Source organism: Panthera pardus, unplaced genomic scaffold (assembly GCF_024362965.1).
Source record: "Panthera pardus isolate Hobbes unplaced genomic scaffold, ASM2436296v1 HiC_scaffold_10, whole genome shotgun sequence".
NCBI lineage: Eukaryota > Metazoa > Chordata > Mammalia > Carnivora > Felidae > Panthera > Panthera pardus.
The window spans coordinates 60,031,416-60,053,208 of NW_026526655.1; the positions used below are offsets into that span (position 1 = coordinate 60,031,416).

Here is a 21,793-nt window from a genome sequence, read left to right on the forward strand (position 1 = left end):
TGACACACATATAATAACATATAACATAACGAACCACCATGTTCTATAATTCTATTTTGAGTAAAACTGTGAAAATATCAACTTATTCAATGGATATTTGAGAATGTCCTCTGTACTATGCTAATGTGACTCATAGGAATCCAAAGGGGATTATTCTGGTAAATTATGCTGTTTGGTTATAATGCTAGATTTGGATTACAAAATGTTTAAAAATGAGATCAGCCTAATTAGAGACACACTCTGACACAATTGGGCACGGCACAGAAACCACTTAAAAAATATCAGCCCACTACAGGTGATTTTTCTCATTCTCTGTGCTTTGAAGTTTCATAATCAATGCTGTTAGATGAAACAGTTTAAATGGCCATCTGGGGAGATTAGGGATCAGGTGTAAGTATTCCTAAATTTCTTGATTTTTAGGGAATCTATGGAATATATTTTCTATAGACATCAATTGTGTCCGAGTTGACCTTTGGGCCCTTCTGCATTTCTTCAGTCTCCATGACTACAAATATCTCATGGCTCGTGCCACGGTTATGCACATACCTATTTCTCCAAGTACAGCACGAGCTCCTTAAACTAAAAAATTGTGGTGTGCCTGCATGGCTCAGTTGGTTAAGCCTCTAACTCTTGATTTCAGCTCAGGTCATGGTCTCAGGGTCTTGAGATCGAGCCCTGCGCTGGGCTCGGGCTCTGTGCTGGACACAGAGGCTGCTTGGGATTCTGTCTCTCTCTGTCCCTCCCCTTAGCACTTGTGTGCCTGCATGTCCTCTCTCTCTAAAAAAATGTTAATAAATAAGTAAATAACAAAAAAAATGTGTCCTTGTTATCTTGGAATCCCTGTGGTGCTTTGTTCATAGAGATTATTCATTAAATATTTATTTAATACATGGAGAAATCTCTGGAGCTTTCCCCTGGCAGTGGTATGAAAAGAATGGAAAGAATTTTTCCTCTTTTCATTTCTCAAGTTCCAGTTTTGCTCTTCAGGGTTGGATATGGAAAGATTAAGTTTATTGGCTGTTAGCAATCAATTTATGGACTATTTTCTTTTTGCTTCTTCCTTCCTGGGAGTAACATTTCTCCTCAGTTCAAATCTAAAGTAAGGTGTTTCAGGTTGGAAGAGAGAAACATTAATTTCAAGTTGACCTTGTATTTCCTTTAGATCAAGGAAGTTCTAGAAAGCAGATTGTCCTAGAGAAGTGAATATAGCCATTGGTTTCTGTATTAAAACTAATAAATATTAATGTGGAACAAATTAATTAAGATAAAACTTTCCAACAGGAAAACACAAATACGTTTTCCTAGCTTTCAAATGCATGCTTTGCAAAATGCCCGAAGCCATTATTTTAATAGCATAGTAACTCCCAATTGGGAAAGGTAAAATAATTACCATGAAAAAACAGACTTCTTTGTCCATGAATTGAAAACCATCCACTAAATGGACTTTTATACAATCTTCTGCATGTAGGTGTATTTGTCTATATTGATTGGAAATTTTAAAAGACTTCGTTTTCTGTCTCAGGCCACCCAGTAGGTTAAAGCTATAATAATAAGCACAATTTTAGTATCCATACAGGACAGGAACACACAAATGATTTCGATAACCTGTACGGGCTCCGGAACCTGATAGTAGCATTTGATTTACGTTATATAAAATTCCTGGAATAGCAAAAACCTGTTAATGTTTTCAAGAAACCTTTTGAGCCTTTACAAAGCTCATCGAAACAAAAAATATCAAAGTCCGAGAGAGCGTATCATACAAAGTATGAAAACAAGGCAGGAAAGCATATATGTTACCTTAAGATACCAGTTCATTTCACAGCTGGCTTCTACACCAGGGCCCCTAAACACAGTCTTCTTTCTTTGTCTCTTTTAATCATCAAGTTGCACTAGTGCAGATGATGGTGTCAATGAGATACGCAAACTGTGTACCTTAAAAGGCCAAAGAAATAAGTCGAGTGATATATGAAACGTGATCTATGAAATAAAATTTGATTACACTCATAGTTTTCTTCCTCTCCCTTTCTGTATTTTTCTAATTTTCTGGAGTATATAGAAGAAGAAGAAACCCAAATTTTAAAGCCTTACTATTACTGGAGAAATAATAAGCTTATGGAGCCTTAATCATACTTTAGAAACCTGGCATTTCTACCTCAGGGTCGGCAGCTTTTTATTCAAAGTAATTTGAAAGGCTTTAGAAATACTTGAAACATCTGCGAGTACAATGAGAAGGAATCAAATGTTATTGTTCTTTTATTGACTAGAAACTTAAACTGTGGACATGATTTTTTTTTTCTTTTTAAGTAAGATGAGGATTACAGCTCCCTCTGTGGACTTATTTTCACAGGGTCTCTTGGAAGGTGAAATGTTCCGGTGCATTTATAGCAAAGCTATTGAAGCCCCTTGATTAAAGCTTTCAGCCAGACTGGGGTTAATGATTAAAAGATTTGCTGATTTACAGGCTGTTTCTAGAGAAAACACCAAGTGTCTCATTCCCATCTGCCGCCAGTACATGAGGCTCCAGATTCTGGAAGGGTTATTTTGCAGCTATGAAACAGAACCGTCTAATGTGGGAAGGTAGTCATGACTGGCTGTAAGGGGAACACAGACATGCTCTGGGCACCCACCCAAGACAGTAAGAGAGGACTCCATTACTGGAAGGGAGGAAGGGAGGAAGGAAGGAAGGAAGGAAGGAAGGAAGGAAGGAAGGAAGGAAGCAGGGAGGGAGGGAAGGAAGAAAGGAGGGAGGGAAGGAAAAAAGGAAGGAGGGAGGGAGGAGGGAGGGAAGGAGGGAGGGAAGGAAGAAAGGAGGGAGGAGGGAAGGAGGGAAGGAAGGAGGGAGGGAAGGAAGAAAGGAAGGAGGGAGGGAGGGAGGGATGGAAGGAAGGAGGGAAGGAAGGAAGGCAGGAAGGAGGGAGGGAAGGAAGGAAGGAAGAAAGGGAAGGAGGGAAGGAAGGAAGGAAGGAAGGAAGGAAGGGAAGGAGGGAGAGAAGGAGGGAAGGAAGGAAGGAAGGAAGGAGGGAAGGAGGGAGGGAGGGAAGGAAGAAAGGAGGGAGGGAGGTAAGGAGGGAAGGAAGGAAGGAGGGAGGGAAGGAGGGAGGGAAGGAAGAAAGGAGGGAGGGAGGGAGGGAAGGAGGGATGGAAGGAGGGAGGGAAGGAAGAAAAGAGGGAGGGAGGGAGGGAAGGAGGGAAGGAAGGAGGGAGGGAAGGAAGAAAGGAGGGAGGGAAGGAGGGAAGGAAGGAGGGAGGGACGGAGAGAGGGGACAGCCTCAGCTGTTCACATGTCTTAGCTAGAAGTGAGGGAAACAATCTCCATGTGATTTAATTTTGTACTAAATTATCTTATTTCAAAACTTTGTAAGTAAAATGCCCTGGGTGGTTCAGTATGCCTGAAAACGCCATAAATTATTTATCTGTTAGTTATTAGTTGGTAATATCATTGCTTTTTCTTACTTAGATAGCCAGTTTGAAAACTACTTCTATCATTAGGAGTTTAAACCTCAGTGATCTTAGAATATTTTTAAAGAAGAAGCCCATGAGGGGTACCTGGGTGGCTCAGTCGGTTAAGTGTCCAGCTCGGTTTCAGATCAGGTCATGATCTCATAGGTCGTGGGTTCAAGCCCTATATTTGGCTCTGTGCCAACATTGTGGAGCCTGCTTGGGATTCTGTCTCCTTCTCTTTCCACTCCTCCCCTGATCTCATTCTCTCTCTCTCTCTCTCAAGAATAAATAAATAAACATTAAAATTAAAAAAAAAAAATAAGGAGCCCATGGGAATCTTTAGAAAGACACAGAGCAAACTCTGAGACTATATAATTCATATGAAAACTGGTCTCAGGATATAAATGTAATCATAAACCGGGGTGAAGGGAAGATCATGAAAGTGGTTTTCTTATCTGATTTGGGGTTGTGGGATAGGGTTCCATTCTTTTCTCATCTCAACTGCTTAGGGCCTTCCAGAATAGGAATACAGAAAAGAAGAGGAAGAAGGAAGGTTTGTGGATTCATCCTGTAAGAGACTATTCCAATCTAAGGGGAGAATAAGAACAAATATTTATTGAGTGCTATGTGCTAAGTGTTTCACATGAATTATCTTTTTGGTGGTGGTGGGGAGGTCATATAATATATAATAGTAAGGTTTTTTCTCTTTTCTTTTTTTTTTAACGTTTATTTATTTTTGAGACAGAGAGAGACAAGCACGAATGGGGGAGGGTCAGAGAGAGGGAGACACAGAATCTGAAACAGGCTCCAGGCTCTGAGCTGTCAGCACAGAGCCCAACGTGGGGCTTGAACTCGCGGACCGCAAGATCATGACCTGAGCCGAAGTCGGCCGCCTAACCGACTGAGCCACCCAGGCGCCCCTATAATAGTAAGTTTTTTAAGTTTTTACCAATCCCCCTATCCACGTCCCCCCTGGTACCCCTCAGTTTTTTCTCTATAGTTAAGAGTCTGTTTCTTGGTCTCTCTCTCTCTTTTTCCCCCTTTGCTCATTTGTTTAGTTTGTTAAATCCCACATATGAGTGAAATCATATGGCATTTGTCTTTCTCTGACTGACTTAGGAAATCTTGCTTATTGCAACACATGGATGGAGCTAGAGAGTATTATGGGTGAAATAAGTCAGTCATGTGAATTATCTTACTGAATACTCACAACGATCCTTAAAGAAGGTACTCTTATCATTCCCATTTCACAGATAATGAAACTGAGACTCAGGGTCATATGGCTGGCAGGTGGCAACTCTGGCACATGAACCCTCTGGTTAGCCACTACCCTATACTGCCTGCTGCAGAAAATGCCCTTGGCCACCTTCCTTGTGAAGTAACGGCGATTTTTTAATTTTTTTTTCAACGTTTTTTATTTATTTTTGGGACAGAGAGAGACATAGCATGAACGGGGGAGGGGCAGAGAGAGAGGGAGACACAGAATCGGAAACAGGCTCCAGGCTCCGAACCATCAGCCCAGAGCCTGACGCGGGGCTCGAACTCACAGAGCGCGAGATCGTGACCTGGCTGAAGTCGGACGCTTAACCGACTGCACCACCCAGGCGCCCCATGTAACGGCGATTTTTAAAAAGAGCCAATCTTGATCACGTCCTTTTCTATTTAAAACCCTTCAACGGTTCCCCTTTCTTCTTGAAACAAATCCAGACTTCCCAACGCTGTCTAAAAGCCTCTTCCTAATTTCACCCCTTGCCTACCTCTCCAGCCTCATTTCCACCATTCTCCCCCTTGCTCCAATGGCTCAGAATGTTTTCCAGTCCCTCAAAAACACCAAACTCTTCCATTCTGGAGGTTTTGTGCAATCTGTTCCCTCTGCCTTTAACCTGCATTCTCTTCCCTTTTCCTGACTTCCTCACCTTCAATCTCAGGAAGATGTGCCAGGCCCTCTATTAGCTGCTTCCAGAGCTTCTAGCTGCTCCTCCCTGTGACCACTGAGCCCTTGAAATGTGACCAGTCTGGATTCAGGTGTGAGTGTGCAGTACTTGCTTAAGTTTGAAGAGTAGATACAAGAAAAGGAGTGTAAAATATTTTGGTAATAATGTTTTACATTGGTTACATGTTGAAAAGGGAATCTTTCAAGTACCTTGGGCTAAACAAAATATATCATTAAAACTAATTTCACCTGTTTTTACTTTTGAAAATGTGGCTGCTAAAACATTTTAAATTACACGCGTGACCAGCATTATATTTTTTATCAGACCGTGCTTCTTTAGGGCATCTTGTACTTCCTTTTAGTTGTAATAACTTCTTTACTTTCTGATTTTTTTTTTTTCTTTTTACCAGAGGTAAGGTCATCTCTGTTTTATTCCCCAGTGCTGAGAGCAGAGGCTGGCATAGCATGCTTGAATTGTTGACATAATGTCAATGTTGACTCCTTATACTCCAGTGTGAGCTATGCATAGTGACCACCTTCCAAAGAGTTCAGTATGGAAAGAGGGGTGAGGGAAGAGTGACTTTACAGTTGAGAAAGTTTCAAAATACTACCTTAGCTAGGTAATCATAGTCAATGGTAAATCATATTGATAGTATGTATTCTTAATATGATGTGATGAAAGTGGACTCTAACTTTGTGGTCTTTCCCCCAAAACCCATAATCTGAGTCTAATCTTGAAAAAAAATATCAGACAAATCACAAATGAGGAACATTCTCTAAAATGCCTGATCACTATCCTCAAGTCTGTCAAAGTCATCAAAGCAAGGAAAGTCTGCGAAACTGTAGTAGCCAAAAAAGAGCCTAAGGAGACGTGATCACTAAATGTAAAGTATCAATATCTGTGGATGGGATAGTGGAACAGAAAAAGGATACCACATAAAAACAAAGGAGATCTGTAAACAATGGTCTTCAGCTAATGATAATGTAGCAAATTGGTTCATAAAAACAACGCTGAAACATGAAAAACTTCCAACCCATAATTCTCTGTCCAGTGAAAATATCCTTTAGGAATTAAGGTAAAATAGAGACATTTTCAGATGAAGGAAAATTCAGTAGAATTCATATCCAGCAGACTTGTTCTACAAGAATTTCTAAAGGAAGTTCTTCAGACAGAAGGGAAATAATACCACAGGGTATCTTAGAACATCAAAAATGAAGGAAGAACAACAGCGAGGTGACCAAAAATAATCCCAGAAACAGGAAGGGGACTGTGTGAAAAACCTAGCCTTGACAAGATATGGCTGAGATAATATTAAATAATAAAAAAGTATTTTAAAAAACTTGATTGAAAAAAGTGGAATATTAAACTATACATGCAGTATGAACTAAATTTTGTTTCTATATGTGTATTTGTTTCTATATGTTAAAAACAGAAACACACAGAACTCTGGATGGTGGCATCTATGAGAGATTTTTAAAAATACTTTTATGTTTCCAAATATTCACCATAAGCATTATTACATTTATGATCCGTAAGAGATAACCATTATTTAAAAAATTCACTGTCTCACTAGACTTCATTTGAGACTCTTCGCATAAACATTTCCTTTTGGGCACACAATATAAGCTTCAATGATTCATCTGAATGTAAATTTAGCTCATTGGGTTTAAAGACTTAAAATCAAATAGGTAAAAAAGAAGAATTCCTATAATATTCTAGGACAAATAGGATTGCTTATGTCATCTACTGGTTCAGAACCCACATCTAAGTAGCTCAAAAGATTTAACAAGATCAAATCTTGTTAATTTCCACATCATACATGTTAAGACAGTGAAAAAGAGATTATGATTCCTACTGAATGGAATGCATGGAATTTCTAAAGCACAATGCGTATTGCAATCAAAGCTATTGCAAAATGTGATGTCAACATTATTCTCATAAGTCTTCTGTCCTATTTCTTCATAAACAAGAGATGAAGACTAACCCTAAATGAGATATTGATTGCATTATGATGTTATCTGAGTACACCAAAGGAAGGGGACTGATTTTTTTAGCAGTCAGCTAAATGTGCCTCCCTGAGGAGAAGGAGTGAACAGGTACTATTTCCTGTTCCCCCTTCATTAGGGCACAGACTTTCTCCCCATCTTCAGACCTGAGCCCACAGTGGTATCTCACCCACACTGGCTTAGAGTTGGAATGAAGGGGCCACCCTATGCACACTGGATCTCAGTCAGTGTCTTTCCCCAAGGTTTTCTAACTGTAGTTGCTGGGGAAGAACCAGGGACTGGTGGTGGCCATGTTTACAGGCTTGCAGAGAAGTAGGAAGAAGTAGAGGCTTTGGCTTCTGTTAGCAGAGGGCCAGCTCCACACCTGCTCTTCCTGTGGACTGGGGATGTGAGTCTTCAACTTCCCCTCTTGTTTGCTTTTGAGGAGGCCTGATATGGATTTCTGTCACCTGTAATTTATGTAGTCTGGAGTTATACAGTAACTTAGTAACTGCATTCTTATGAAGAGGGAGAATGTCAGGGGGTGAATAATAAAACATTTTCTTGGAAATCCTTTGCGTTCAAGTGACATGGCTCTTACAATGCACAGATGACGTTAGCACTTAACTCCAATCTCTGTCAGTAGCATTCTGATATAATTATCTGTTTACCTACTTCCCTCCTAAGCTGTTTAGGCTGTTAGGCTGTTTGCTCTTTGAAGTCAAGAATTAGTTTTATTGGACTTGACATCTCTAGAGCCAGAGCATGTGCCTGCATGGCACATAGTAGGCACTTAATAAATGTTAGTTGATTTTAAAAGGATTACATAAAATGTGATCACTTTTCATCCTATTGTGGAATTATTTCTTTCCTTCAAACTTTATTAATTGGAAGTTTGTGGCTAGGCTGGAAAAATTAATTTATTTTAAAAAAGGGGGTTAGCCCATTTAGTAGTATAAGAAACTATAAAAGAGAATGATTATAAGCTAATTAAGAAAGCAAATTGTTTCAAGCAGGCCATAGCCATTTAAAATCACTGATTCATATAGAAATAATTTGTGGGCTCAGTTACAAAAACCATCCCTCTACCTATTCATTAAATTAGGTCCCTGAGGATGTCTATTGAGCAACGCTTTGTTAGCTTGATTCATTTACTATTTGTACTTGATATATTCCATAAATCAACCTTTTATTAATTTGAAAGGTGATATCTGCAGTTGTATACAGAGTTTACTTACAAACATAAATTATCTTAAAATCTACAAAATGTAATGTGGGGGGGGGGATGAACTTAATAAAATCCTTGCTGATTTTTGTCTCATTATTTTTATTTTTTTCAGACACATTCTAATTTTATTCATGCCCCAGGCATATGCTACTTAGTATAAATACCCAACATTTAATCTCATTTTCACTCTCTGATGTTTATTATCATTAACTATTGGCTGGACAGAGGGAGAGTACAAAAGCCTAATTATATTTCTGGATGCTTTCTAGTACAGTGACCTTCAAACCAGGTCTCCAAACTCCCCTAGTCCTCAGCTTTCCCTTTTATAGTTGTTGGCAACTGCATACTTCCATGTGGTCAGGGCCCAAACCCTGAAGTCGTCTTTAACTCCTCTTCTACTCTCTCACCTCACATTTAATCCATCACTCTTATTTTCAAATCCATCCAGAATGCAACACTTCCCACACCTCTCCTGCAAGCACACCATCGTCACTCTCTCTCCAGGAGGTACCACACTAGCTGCCTAGGAGTCAAAGAATTCAGTGACCTTGCTATTTAAAACTATTTCCTTCTCATCTGCTGGTTTGTGTGAATGAGATTTCCCAGCACTTACCCATATAATATCTAAGAAGAAGAACAGAAGTGATGTTAAACCCATTGCAGATATATAACAAATTCATTTTTAGAAAGCATCCAAGGCATTCAATGAAGCATTTCCAATAATAATTTACTTTAATATTTACTAATTGTTTATAAAAATCTATAAAATATTTATTTTACTTTGACAGTTGTGTACTACTACTGTCATAACTCAGGCCAGAAGAAAAATTTTCACAGACAGCTATAGTCATAAGAAAGATTTAAAATTTACATACTTCTTTTTGATACATGAAAGTATAAAAGGGTAATCAAGAAGAAACTTTCAATCAAAAATGCATCACAACATGGAGGTGCCATTTAACCCTGGACAGGTTACATTTGAACAGTTAACATGAAGAAAAATTATCTTCTATTTTAAGACACTGTTATGTTTGAGCCTTTGTTTTTGCTGTTGACTCTGTATGTTAACTAACGCATTGACACCATTAAAAGGTGATTTGTTCTGGAAAAAATACATTACAATAAAATTCTGTGGGGGAAATAGAGCAGGAACATGATTTAAAGGAGGAAAAGAAATAACATAATATTGCTAATCATTAAAGAAGAGTGTGTTTACAGTTTTTAAAAATGGTGACTAGCAAATTGTTTCTCGTAATGCCTAACTCTGGTATAATACACAGTAAACATTCTATAAAAATTTGCTGATTCATAGAATCACTTCTTGGGAAAATCTGTTTGATTTACAAGATTGGAACTCAGTATCTTTCTATGGACTTGCAAACCAGATACCCCTTCTTTCAGGAAAGTCAAATATCAACATATTAGATTAGAAGACATAAATAGAGGAATGAATGAGATGGATATTCTGATTAATTTGAAAGTTTCCAAGTAGTAGGTATTTTACAAAAGAAAATAACATTTACTATTAATATTTCCACTTCCACTTTCATGCAAGCATTTCGTGCCATGTAACTGAAACTTCAGCTTTAAGATTAGACATGCAGAAACACGGGGATGGCCACCAGAGGGAGCCCAAGTGTTTTTCTGAATAAACCACACATCAAAGAGAGAAAAGAAAATAGAAACCATAAAGGAAGGAGTGGGGCGGGAAGGCCCACTATTACCTGTTTCAGTCACTTAAAAGAATTTCTTGTTGAATGACATAGCTATTTTTGCATTTATGTTACAAATTCTTTTAGTAGGCGGTTGTACATTGCAATGCTTTGACACTTTTAGGAGAATTGGTTAAACATATATTTAAAAATCTCACATACCCTAAAACTAGAAGGTCCAGGGTAGACTGCCGTGAAAACATCCATAATGTTCTGCTGTGCCCCCAAACAAGCCAGGCCCCTTCTCCAGCTTATCTTCATGTTCCGGTTCTTATTCTATCCTGGTCCATCTTTGTAGTCAACTCTGGGTGTGGTTTCCTCACTTTGTTTGGAACTGGACTATCAAATTACAGCACTGAGTGAGCACTTGGTATGACATGGGAATTTTTCATTTTCCTGGCTGAGCCAAATTACTGGACATTAAGATGAACGACTTTCCATTTGGCATCCTGCAGTCTTCCTAGAACAGAGAACTGGACCAAGTCCTAACAGGATTCAAGAGAACCTCTATATGGCTTCCCCAGAACCAATCTCCACTTAAATCGAACCCACTGGTCAACCTCAGTGATTCCCCTATCCAGGTTGGAGAGATGGCCTGGGGCTGAGGCTACAGACAGGGGTGTGATCTTGTTTAGAATTAAGCACCAGGGAGGTTTAATAAGTTCTAAATTTGAGCGGTACAGAGTTTTGGAATTTTCCCATGCCTTATCTTATTTGATCTCCCAATAATCCTTTTACTGTGATAGGTAAGGGATCGCCATTTTGTTGATGAAAAAACTGTAGCTCAGGGAAGTGAGTAACTTACTTGTTTAGTGTCGCCCCTGTTAAGCGTCAAGGACAGAAACTGATGCATTTCTGGGGACACAGACTATAACAATGAACAGGTATTAATTCAGTCATATTCATGTCTTCTGGGATAGAAAATTATCACCCTCCTTTTCCCTCATGTTACAAGTGACTGAAAAGCATCACAGACATGAATTTAGTGACTTCGCACTTGTTTTACCCAGTATTTCCATGGTATGTTTTCCTAAGTAGTTTTTTCATGTCTGGATGGGATAATTTTATCACATATGCAAATAAATTAGCACAAACAAATTAAATTCCACAAGATTAGATCCTTTGCTGAATGCTGCTGGATTTAACATGCTTATTAATGCTCAAAAGCATTCTTACTAAATTTGACAATGATACCCAATTGGGTGGGGGTGGCTGGCCCTTAGGAGAAGTGGAATAAAATTTAAAGTGACCTTGACAAATTAAAAAGTTAAAGGACAAAATTCAATAGGCAACATTGCAGAGTGATTCATTCCAAAGAAGGGTGTGTGGAGGGCAGGGGTGGGGGCTTGGGGAGAAGCAAAGGAGAACCACAGAAATAAGGGAGCACTGCCTGGGCAATTACAGAAGAAAAGGAGTTGGAGATTAGAGTGAACAATAGGTTCCAAAGATATTAGCAATCTAGATCTGTCATTTTTATTGGGAAGTACAACTAGGGGGAAATTCAAAGTGAATCCCATTCACACTTTTAAAATAGACCAAGTTTTAGGGATAAAAGTATATTTGCTTGGGACCCTGAAATACCTGGAGCTTGGAAACCAGGTCTTGATGACTTTGAAAGGGATACTACAAAGTATAGTGTTTAAAATAATGGAAAGCTTTTATTTTAGATCTGATGACATTAGCCTCGAAAGAGAAAATTCTGGATCTCTGTTCCTTTATTTATGCAATGCTCTTGGCCTGGAATATTCTTTCCCTTCCACCTGAGTAACATCTACTTTCCATCAAGAGTGGACACAGGCATTTCTTCTTCTGTGAAGCCTGCTCTGAACCCCTCCCCCTCTCCCCAAGAACTGCACAGAATGTGTCTCCCATGAGTCTCCTGAAAGTGCATACCGGGCGCCAGCACTGGCTAACCACTTGGAATAAATCATTTCATTAATCCTTCTGGAAGCCCCCTGGGGTAAGACACTGCTATTATTTCCCCTGTAGATGGAAACAGAGAAGTAACTGACCTGTGCACCTTCACACGGTTAGTATGTGGCAGAGTTGTGACCGTAACTCAAGCCTGAAGAGCTCCTAAGCTCACGTCCTCATGCCACGCTCTCCCGACCACAGGTCCCATGACTTGTACTTATGTACTTATGTGTTCACACTGGCTCTAACTCCCTGAAGGAGGGGACCATGCTTTATTTATTTTCATAGCCCCACATGGGGCTTGGGATTGATCACTACATGCTTGTTAAAGATTTTCAAGAAAACAGATGGCACATTCTGTGGGTATTTCTGAGTCATTCTTTGAGGGAAAATAAAAAAATAAAACTAAGTTGAAGTGAACAGAATTTAAACATTTATAAAAACTGGCAACTAGAATTATGAACAATGACATCATATTAGAAAAGGTAGTTTTACAATTTCATTTTCTGGAAATTTTAAAGAATGAAAATAGCTAACGCATACATACATATGTATGTATTTATATATGTACGTATGTGTATATGTGCATCTATCAATCATCTACCTTCCACGTAATTTTACTTAAAGGTAAAGAGAATGACTACAGAATATTTTAATATCTATTTGACACAGAATTGTTATTAGAAAAGGATCCAAATCCTAAATGACATGTAATCACTATATTAATTTACCCAATCTGAGAACACTACAGACTTCTCTCTCCTAAACATAAGACATATTTAGCAAATAATTTGGTTTCAATTTCTCAAAACAAGAACAATAAAAATTCAGATACATCAAACAAAAATGATACCATCTAATTTATTCTCACCATCAATTGAGATAACGTGCTAGCAGCCCAAAGTTACTGGTGATGAACATAATTGCCTGTAGCACAGGATAAAATATTTCTGGAGACAGCAATATACTCTCCCGTGACTTTGAAATCAGCAGTATAGTATATTACTATCAACATGACATTGTGTTCCCTGCCCCTGCTGCTAATGGAACTGATTCTCAGCACCACGGCCAATATGGGCCTCACCTCAAGGCCATGCCATTTTTTAACGTGAGAGCAGGGAAGACACTGTTGGCTTCAGAGACTGGGGAATCTCGTTTCTTGTATTATCACTATTTTAAACAGTTAAACACTTGGATGTTCTCTGTGATATCTTGCCCAAGTCAAATTCTGATTACACAAAAGCCTGAGGGGATGTACTCCAAGCAGGGTGAAATGTGGTAAAGCTCAGTGGCAACCCTAGGAAACCACAAGCATCGCAGTAACATTAAAAAGTTCTATTCCATTAAAGAAATCTAAGCACCATAGAGAAACCAAAATGAGAGCACCGAAATATCCACCAAGTTCATAATATTATAAAAATAACTCTAAACTATATGAATGAACCACCACCCCAATGCACCCCAATAAGTGCCCTTTCGTCCAGGAAACTCACGGTAAGCCGGTCTTGTGAACATTGCTGAGAACATTCAGAGGTCACAAACCCATAGCTTAACTGGCAAGAGGGGGATCAGGTTTTTAGAGTGTTACCCACATTTACCGTTCACTATCTGGATAAAGGGCAATTATACATCATCTTAAAAATTCAATCAATATACCTCTGCAGGAGCTAGAGACAGAGAAGGCACCGTCAGCTTTTATAACAGGGCAGAGGACCAGATGAGACAAAAGCAGGAAGAGATTCAGCGAGGGCATTCTGCCCCATAAAATGCATAACTCACAAACACAAACACAAACATTTCTTCAGAGACCGAGAGCTGATGCTGTCCTTGGCACCTTGGACATTAAGTCACTGGTGTTTTTGCAGGAGGCGGGGCAAAGTAAGTGTTGGCTCCCTGAGCTATGTGTTCCAATAGGCCAGCTACAGAAATGAATATTTACGCTCAACAGGAGGGATGGAGCCAGCAACACTGTCACATCTAATCTTCACTTGAGTGATAAGTGGTTTGTCCTTTCAAATCAAAATGAGCAGGCTTAGGGTTTTCTGTCCCTTGCGTGTGGTTGGTGTGCCCTCCTTTGCAGAGCCTCGCGCCTTTGGCCAGTTAAAGGATGTGTCATTGCATGGCGGTGACAGCACTAGCTAGCCATCCTCACCCCAGAACAGAGAGAACTGGCTGCTGGCAGTAAACCTGTGAACTCTGGCCAAGATGTCTTGATAAGCTCTGGACGTGTATCAGTCACGTTTTAAAGCAGGACTTTAAAAATGGTTTCACAGAAAATGTTGGTTTGAATTCAGCAGGTGTTCTAAAGCTGGAGTTGAAAGGTTTTACAGGGTTTTTAGGGGGTTATCTAAGTTGTTGTTGTTTTTTTTATATTTTAAGTTTGTATGAGGATACACAGTTTCCCTTTTCTTCATCTGGCCCAGAATCATAGCCCACCTATAATGGTAAAATAAGATGTTGTTATTTAATAAGTGGGAAATATTTTGGTTTTCTTTAACCTTAAAAAAGAGCATCAATAAATGTTATTATATTCCCAAAAAATGCCTGAAATTCCTATCCTTTTGACCCTAATAGCTATTTTCTTCTTATTGTTGTCACCTTAATGAGAATTTTCAAGCTGTGTAAATTATATCTTCCCTATTTGCCACTTAAAACCTATGTCTTTATAATAGATGCCAAAAATTATTCTTTATATAAATGACCCACCCATGATTTTTTAAAGTTTGACAAACTCCTGATTTCAGTCATCTTCTTAAAATAAGACCTACCAAATAGTTTTACAAGACCCCCAAGCTTGCTCGTTACTAATTGGTAGCATCCAGTTCATCTAGTGCTGAGGAAACCATTGAGCTCTAAGTTGATTCATGTTTTTTTTTAATATTTTATTTAAATTCCAGTTAGCATACAGTGTAATATTAGTTTCAGGTGTACACTATAGTGATTCAACACTTCCATACAACCCCCCGTGGTCATCACAGCAAGTGCGCCCCTTAATCCCCATCACCTATTTCACCCATCCCCCTACCCACCTCCCCTCTGCTAACTGTCAATTTGCTCACTATAGTTAAGAGTCTGTATCTTGGTTTCTGTCTCTCTGTCTCTCGTTTTACCCCTTTGTTGTTTGTTTTGTTTCTTAAAGTACACATATGAGTGAAATTGTATGGTATTTGTCTTTTTCTGACAGACATATTTCGCTTAGCATTATACTCTTAGATTCATCTATATTGCAAATGGCAAGATTCCATTTAATGGCTGAGTAATATTCCAGTGTGTATATATATAACACCACATCTTCTTTTTGCATTCATCAGTCGATGGGCACTTGGGCTGTTTCCATAACTGACTGAATTATTGAACTGATTAGTGTTTTATATTGGGAAAGTACTCTTCCATATTTAGTAGGAACCTCACTAATCACACTGTCAACACTGTAACTGCCTTAAAAAAAAAATGGGACCTCAGATGATCCTTTTGGAAACTAGATGTTTATAAATAAGGAAATGGGATTACTTTGTGATATCTTCCTGAGTCTATTTTCTGGCTCCTTCTACTTTGAGGAAGAAAAGGATAAACTTCTAAAATTACATAACTCCATAGCAATCGCCTGTCAAAAGGATGGAGTACAATAAGGAACAAAATCTACATAAGTAGCAGAAAATTTTAGACAAGTACATTCCTCCAAAGGGCAACTGTAACTTTCAACTATAAAGCTTTCTCGTAGTTGTGAGTTTTAGCTTCTGTGTTAAACATGGTCATTCAACAGGGCACATACAGAAGACGGAAAAATTACAACTTAAACAGATCAAAGGGAATTTATTTATAAAACCAACAGCCCCAAACAATCATAACCCTATCAAAATAGTCTACTTTATTGGCCAAATGGTCATTTTTCTTTTTCTTTTTAATCTTTTTTAAATGTTTATTTATTTTTGAGAGAGAGAGACAGAGCATGAGCAGGAGGGGGCAGAGAGAAAGAGGGAGACACAGAATCTAAAGCAGGCTCCAGGCTCTGAGCTGTCAACACAGAGCAGGACACAGGGCCTGAACGCATGAACCACGAGATCATGACCTGAGCTGAAGTCAGACACTTAATCAACTGAGCCACCCAGGTGCCCCTCATTTTTCTAATATTTTATTAATTATTTTATAGGTTCCAGTACCCTGTGTCATCTAAAGTTAAATGATGTCCCTATCAATTACAGCAAGCAGTAAACAAAATAATCCAGCAAGTTAACTGCCAGCCCATTTGTTTCTATGAAAGTGCAATTGATGAAAAGAAAGTTCTTTTTATGCAAGGTGAGACTGTGTCTGGAAATAAAATAGAGCTGAGAGGCAGCTAAAACACCACTTACTGACGCCTAAGTATTTGGTTAAAGTTAAACATGATGATTAATGAAATCAAGAGTAGGAACTGAAAAGGAGACTATATTCTCTCCACAAAGAAGCTGCTGGACACCGAAACAATAATAGTCTAAGTGCTTTTATTTCGGTCCACAGGCATGTTATTGCTATTTAGAAACATAAAGGGAATATACGATCACCCCACGTGTAGTTAACAGAGGTAAAGGATAAAAGAAATCATCATAACACAACTTGTCTCTTATAAAGGAAAAATTTCAATTAACACCACTTTAAGGCTCTTAAGCTTCTTTTTATCTTTCTAGAGCTTTGACTCTATTCATGAATGTCTTTCATCTCATTTGCCTTACTTTGACTGATGGCATTGAAGAGCTTTCTTAAAAGCATATGGTGACATTACATCCACTCAATTTGCTGATGGAGAAAAAGGGTGCTTTTCTGTTTGTTAGAGAATTTGACATAGAATGAATTACCCACGTAAATACAAATAAACATCCACTACAACTGATATTGGGGAGACAGCCTAGCCCCTAAATCTTCAAGGGCAATATACTGGTAACAATTCAATGTGTCCGACTTCCTATAAACTTCAAATTCCTATTTTGTCACGAAGTGAGCTACATGATGACAGCTGGTACGCCTCTGCTTAGAACATTGTGCCTGTTGTCCCACTGCAGGGAGGTCCAACCTAAAGGTCACGAGGGGCCTAAGAGAGACAGAGCTTCCTTTTGAAGCTTAGAACATCTTAGACCTCCTATGGCTTGGCCATTCTGTCTCTGGCCTCCACATCACTGATGGTTCCTTGATGAGGAAGCACCAGACTCTTTCATCTTCTTTACTTGGCTAGTGATCTGTGTATTACTTGTTTTGGAGTGCTTTGGGACATCCGTATCCAAAATTGTGGCAGGATGAGTTTGTTAGTTTAGACTCTAAAGGCTCGTGCTTTGGCTTTCCATGAACCTGATTATCTAGAGCTTTGCTCAACCTACAAAGATACATATGTTATATATAATATATATGTTATATATATATTTTTGAATATATGTATATATTTTAATAGCAAAAGATCAACAGAAAGACTCATTGCAGAAGGAATTTTAAGGAGAACCATAAAAGGCAAAAGAACAGTTACTTCATATAGAATAGGATATTTTTCAGTGGAGAAAGATCTTGAGAAAATGATACAAGTCTCGAGAAAATAATAATGACAGTAATAGTCTTAACATTTACTGAGCTCTATTGGACTCGTCTCTATGCTCTCCACAGATTATCCCATTCAATATTCATAATGGATTTAAGGTGGTCACAACTAACATCCACATTTAAGGATGAGGTGAAGAGGGGTGCCTGGTCGGCTCAGTCAGGTAAGTGCCCAACTCTTGATTTTGGCTTAGGTTGTGATCTCATGGTTTGTGAGTTTGAGCCCTGCATTGGGCTCTGTGCTGACAGCATGGAGCCTCCTTGGGATGTTCTCTCTCCCTCTCTTTCTGCCCCTCTCCCACTCTCTCTCTCTCTCAAGATAAATAATAAACTTAAAAAAATAAATAAAGATGAAGCAAAGATGTTTAGAGAAGTCAAGTAGCTTGTGTAAGGCCCACAGTTAGGAATTGAAATTCTCTGCTGAACCACACCAAGTGAAATTTTGGTGTGACATTTTAAGTGACGTTCCTGGGTCTGGAACCCAAATCTGTGGTGGTACAACAGTGGGCCACAATTCCCAACCAGCCCTTGAAACTAACATTATGAAAAGAAGACCTAAGGAAAGCTAGAGTAAGATCTCGGAAAAGGGATACAAATAATTTGAATTGAGTTAAGATGATATCTTTGTCCACAGACACAGGAGCAAAAGCAGGGAAAGGAAAGGAAAAGGTTCTGTAATGATTCCGTAATGTTGCCACTTGGGTAGAGCAATCAAGGAACACAATGATACATCTAAGAGAACCACCAAGCATGGCTTCAAGTTAATCACTACACACTTCCATCACTAACCCTTCCATGTTGCTGAATAAATTTAGATTCTACTTAATATATAATTAATACTATTATTATTTGCATGCAAAGCCAATGCCATTGCACCAGTACCATCCTTGAAATGTGCACCTGGTACTGGTTCTTGGTGAAGAGATTGTCCTAAACTTATTCTCTTACCTGTCTATCTTAAACAATTAGAGCACTTACTTATTTGCAGCTTCCGAAGAGAAGGATTGGAATTCGTGTACTTGAATACAATTAAAAAAATCAAACTGACACTGAATTTCATATTTTGTATTACTACTAAGGAAAAACAACTAATTTTCTGTATGTTGTTCAAGTAATGATTTGGTCTACTGCCATGGATACATCGTGGGAAAAGGAAAAACACTCAGCAATTGTACTGTTTGTCCCTAGAATAACCTTTCTTCAGACCAGTTAATATCAAGGACATGTGATGACCATGTCAGAGCAATCGACCTTCTCCTCCCCCATATTTCAAAGTGACTCACCAAAGATGCCAGAGTAAGATTAGAAAAATATTTATCACTCTGTTGAATGTGGATGGAAGAGTTCTCTTTGTTGGTAGGGTTACTATAATTATTTTTTTACCTTATGATAGTGTTTAGAAGCTAGGCAGAGAGGGTGCTACTCACGTTCTCCTTGTCAGGAATCCCTAGAAGAAAGAGAGAGAAAGAGAGAGAGAAAGAGAGAGAGCATGAATTGTAAGACGAATCTGTAAAATGGAACTGAAATTCTTTGCTGAATCAAACCAAGTAAAATTTTGGTGGTTCCAATTTGTGTTTCCATCAAAACTTACATTGTGCTGCTTAGAAAAATAGCAGCACCCACCAAAATCTGTAACATACATAAATCAATGAATCAGGAGCGGGGCTGTGTGCCAAACAACAAAATCTCGTAAAAATCACAGGTAAAAATCCATCTCTGATTCATTTATACTATACAAACAACTAATTCCTCTGTGTTAGGTACCAGAACACTCGGAATCTGGGACAGACATGTCAACTCTCAAGGTTGCACATACTGTATTTTTACTTTTCAAACTATCTCACAATGCTCCAAGGATTTCAACCTAGCTTCAAGTCCTACATAAAAACCACAGAACACAAATTCCATTTGGGGCAAAGCAAATTCCTGCTGCCTCCAAGTCAGGTCTGAGCATGGCAGTGTCTGTTTCCAGGGGTATCCCAGTTTTCTCAGTGAAAAAGTTAATCATCCATCCATTTACACATTTGTTCATTCATTTACAAGCATTTCATGAGCCACAGGCAGGCCCTGGTCCTTTGCACTTCCTTTGGGGCTGTTAACACTGGCTCATATGATAAGGGTAGCCAGACTGGAAGGTCCACAGCCCCAGCAGAGCTTAATGCTTCCAAGTGGCTTTATATTGGGAGATGGAACCACAGGTGGTTTGTATGTGTGGCTTACCCCTGGGCCAGTCTGAGGTGGTCTGCGATGTAAAAATACAGTACATCCAAATTCTGAGTAAACAGCACATTCTATGTTTAATAAAGGAGTGCACAGGGTTTACACAATTGGCTTTAAAAGAACTGAGTGCCCACTTTAATAGGCAGCAGCAGGAGTGCCTGGGTGGCTCAGTCAGTTGAGCACCTGACTCTTGCTTTCAGCTCAGGTCATGATCCCAGAGTCATGGGATCGAGCCCCATATTGGGCTTCACAGTGACCATGGAGCCTGCTTAGGATTCTCTCCCTCCCTCTCTCCCTCTTTCTCTCTCTCCCTCTCTCTCCCCCCTCTGTCCCTCTCCCCTGCTCGCACGTGTACTCTCTCTCTCTCTAAAAATTAAAAAAATTTAATAGGCAGCAGTAAAGTACACAGAATGGGTAAGGGTGGAAGAGACATTCTGGAAACGCTCCCTAACTAAACTTTGAGCCCCCAAACTGAGATAGTACCAGGACATCAAAGCCCAGGCAGGAGCAGGGGGACAGAGAGAGTATTAAGGGGCATGTTTGCCATCAGTTCCCAAGTCTGTCAGAAGGAGTAAGGGTGGCCTAATCTCAGCACTTTGAAACTTTGAATCCTAGCCATCCATTCATTATTCCATCCATGTGTTCAACAACCCTTTGAAAAGACTGGAGTTGATTGTATGAGGAGATACAGAGGTATAACAGAAACTTCTTCTAGGAGTTTCAATAAGATACACAGTTGCACAAATCACACTATCTGAGTGACTAGAAATTAGGGTATCTGTAGAGATATAATACTGAAAAGATGATTTGGGGCCATGCAGGAACTTGAAAGTCGGGCTAAGACATGAGGAATCTTGGAATTTGACCTTCTGCGGCAAGCGGTGGGCAATCATTAAAATGTTTCAAGGGGCTCCTGGGTGGCTCAGTCGGTTAAGCATCCGACTTCAGCTCAGGTCATGATCTCACGGTTCGTGGGTTTGAGGCCCATGTCGGGCTCTGCGCTAACAGCTCAGAGCCTGGAGCCTGCTAAGGATTCTGAGTCTCCCTCTCTCCCTCTCTGCTCCTCCCCAACTTATGCTCTTTCTCTCTCAAACATTAAAAAAGTGTTTTGAACAGAGGAAAAAGGAGGGAAGGGTCTGTTCAAACTGAAAAGACACTTACAACATAAAAATCAGATGCAAGAGCGTGGTCCTTGAAGTCCAATTTGAGCAAAGAACTATAAAGACATTCAGTGGGAAAAATCTGAATATGAACTCAGCAGATGATGTTATTAAGGAAAGTCATACCAGTTATTAGGTGTGATAATGGTGTCGTAGTTGTGCATGGAGAAGTCTTTATTTTCAAAAATACCTGCCAAAGAATTTGGGGTGAAATGTGTGTATGTGATTAGAAGGAAATAAGGCAAATATTAATATTAAAATATTAAAGTGTATATAGCAATTAATAAACCCATATTTAAGTATTAAAATATTAAAGTGATGAAGATATGGATATTAACTACATCATTCCAAATGTTTGAAATTTTTCACAAGAAAAAGTAAATTTAAAAAGTTCTGTGGAAGTCAGGTATAAGTCAGGTGAAGGGTAGACCAAAGGCGAGATACTGAAGCTTCAGAGTCAGTTGAGTCATTCTTGCCCTCAGGTCAAAAATGATGAGGCCCTTGGCCAGGTGGCTGCAGAGGGAACAGAAAGGAAAAAACATGAACCCTGCAAAGGAAGGAGCAAAGGACAGGATGGGGGATTAACCTCAGTGCATACAGGTGACAGAAGGGAGGACTCCAAAATGGTTGAGGTTCAGAG

General features: G+C 39.2%; 1 protein-coding gene across 10 annotated transcripts in view; it reads right to left on the reverse strand.

Annotated features, from left to right (window-relative positions):
- The window catches only part of RAPGEF4 (Rap guanine nucleotide exchange factor 4), a 290,079-nt gene that overhangs the window by 103,548 nt on the left and 164,738 nt on the right, over positions 1-21,793 (reverse strand). For 9 of the 10 annotated variants that reach the window (XM_053907653.1, XM_053907652.1, XM_053907661.1 and 6 more), the window contains one exon: positions 19,201-19,220. The exons of the other annotated variant lie outside the window; for it this stretch is intronic. In XM_053907653.1, the coding sequence (XP_053763628.1) occupies positions 19,201-19,220 (20 nt within the window). The remainder of the gene's footprint in view (positions 1-19,200; positions 19,221-21,793) is intronic. 10 annotated transcript variants of the gene reach the window in all.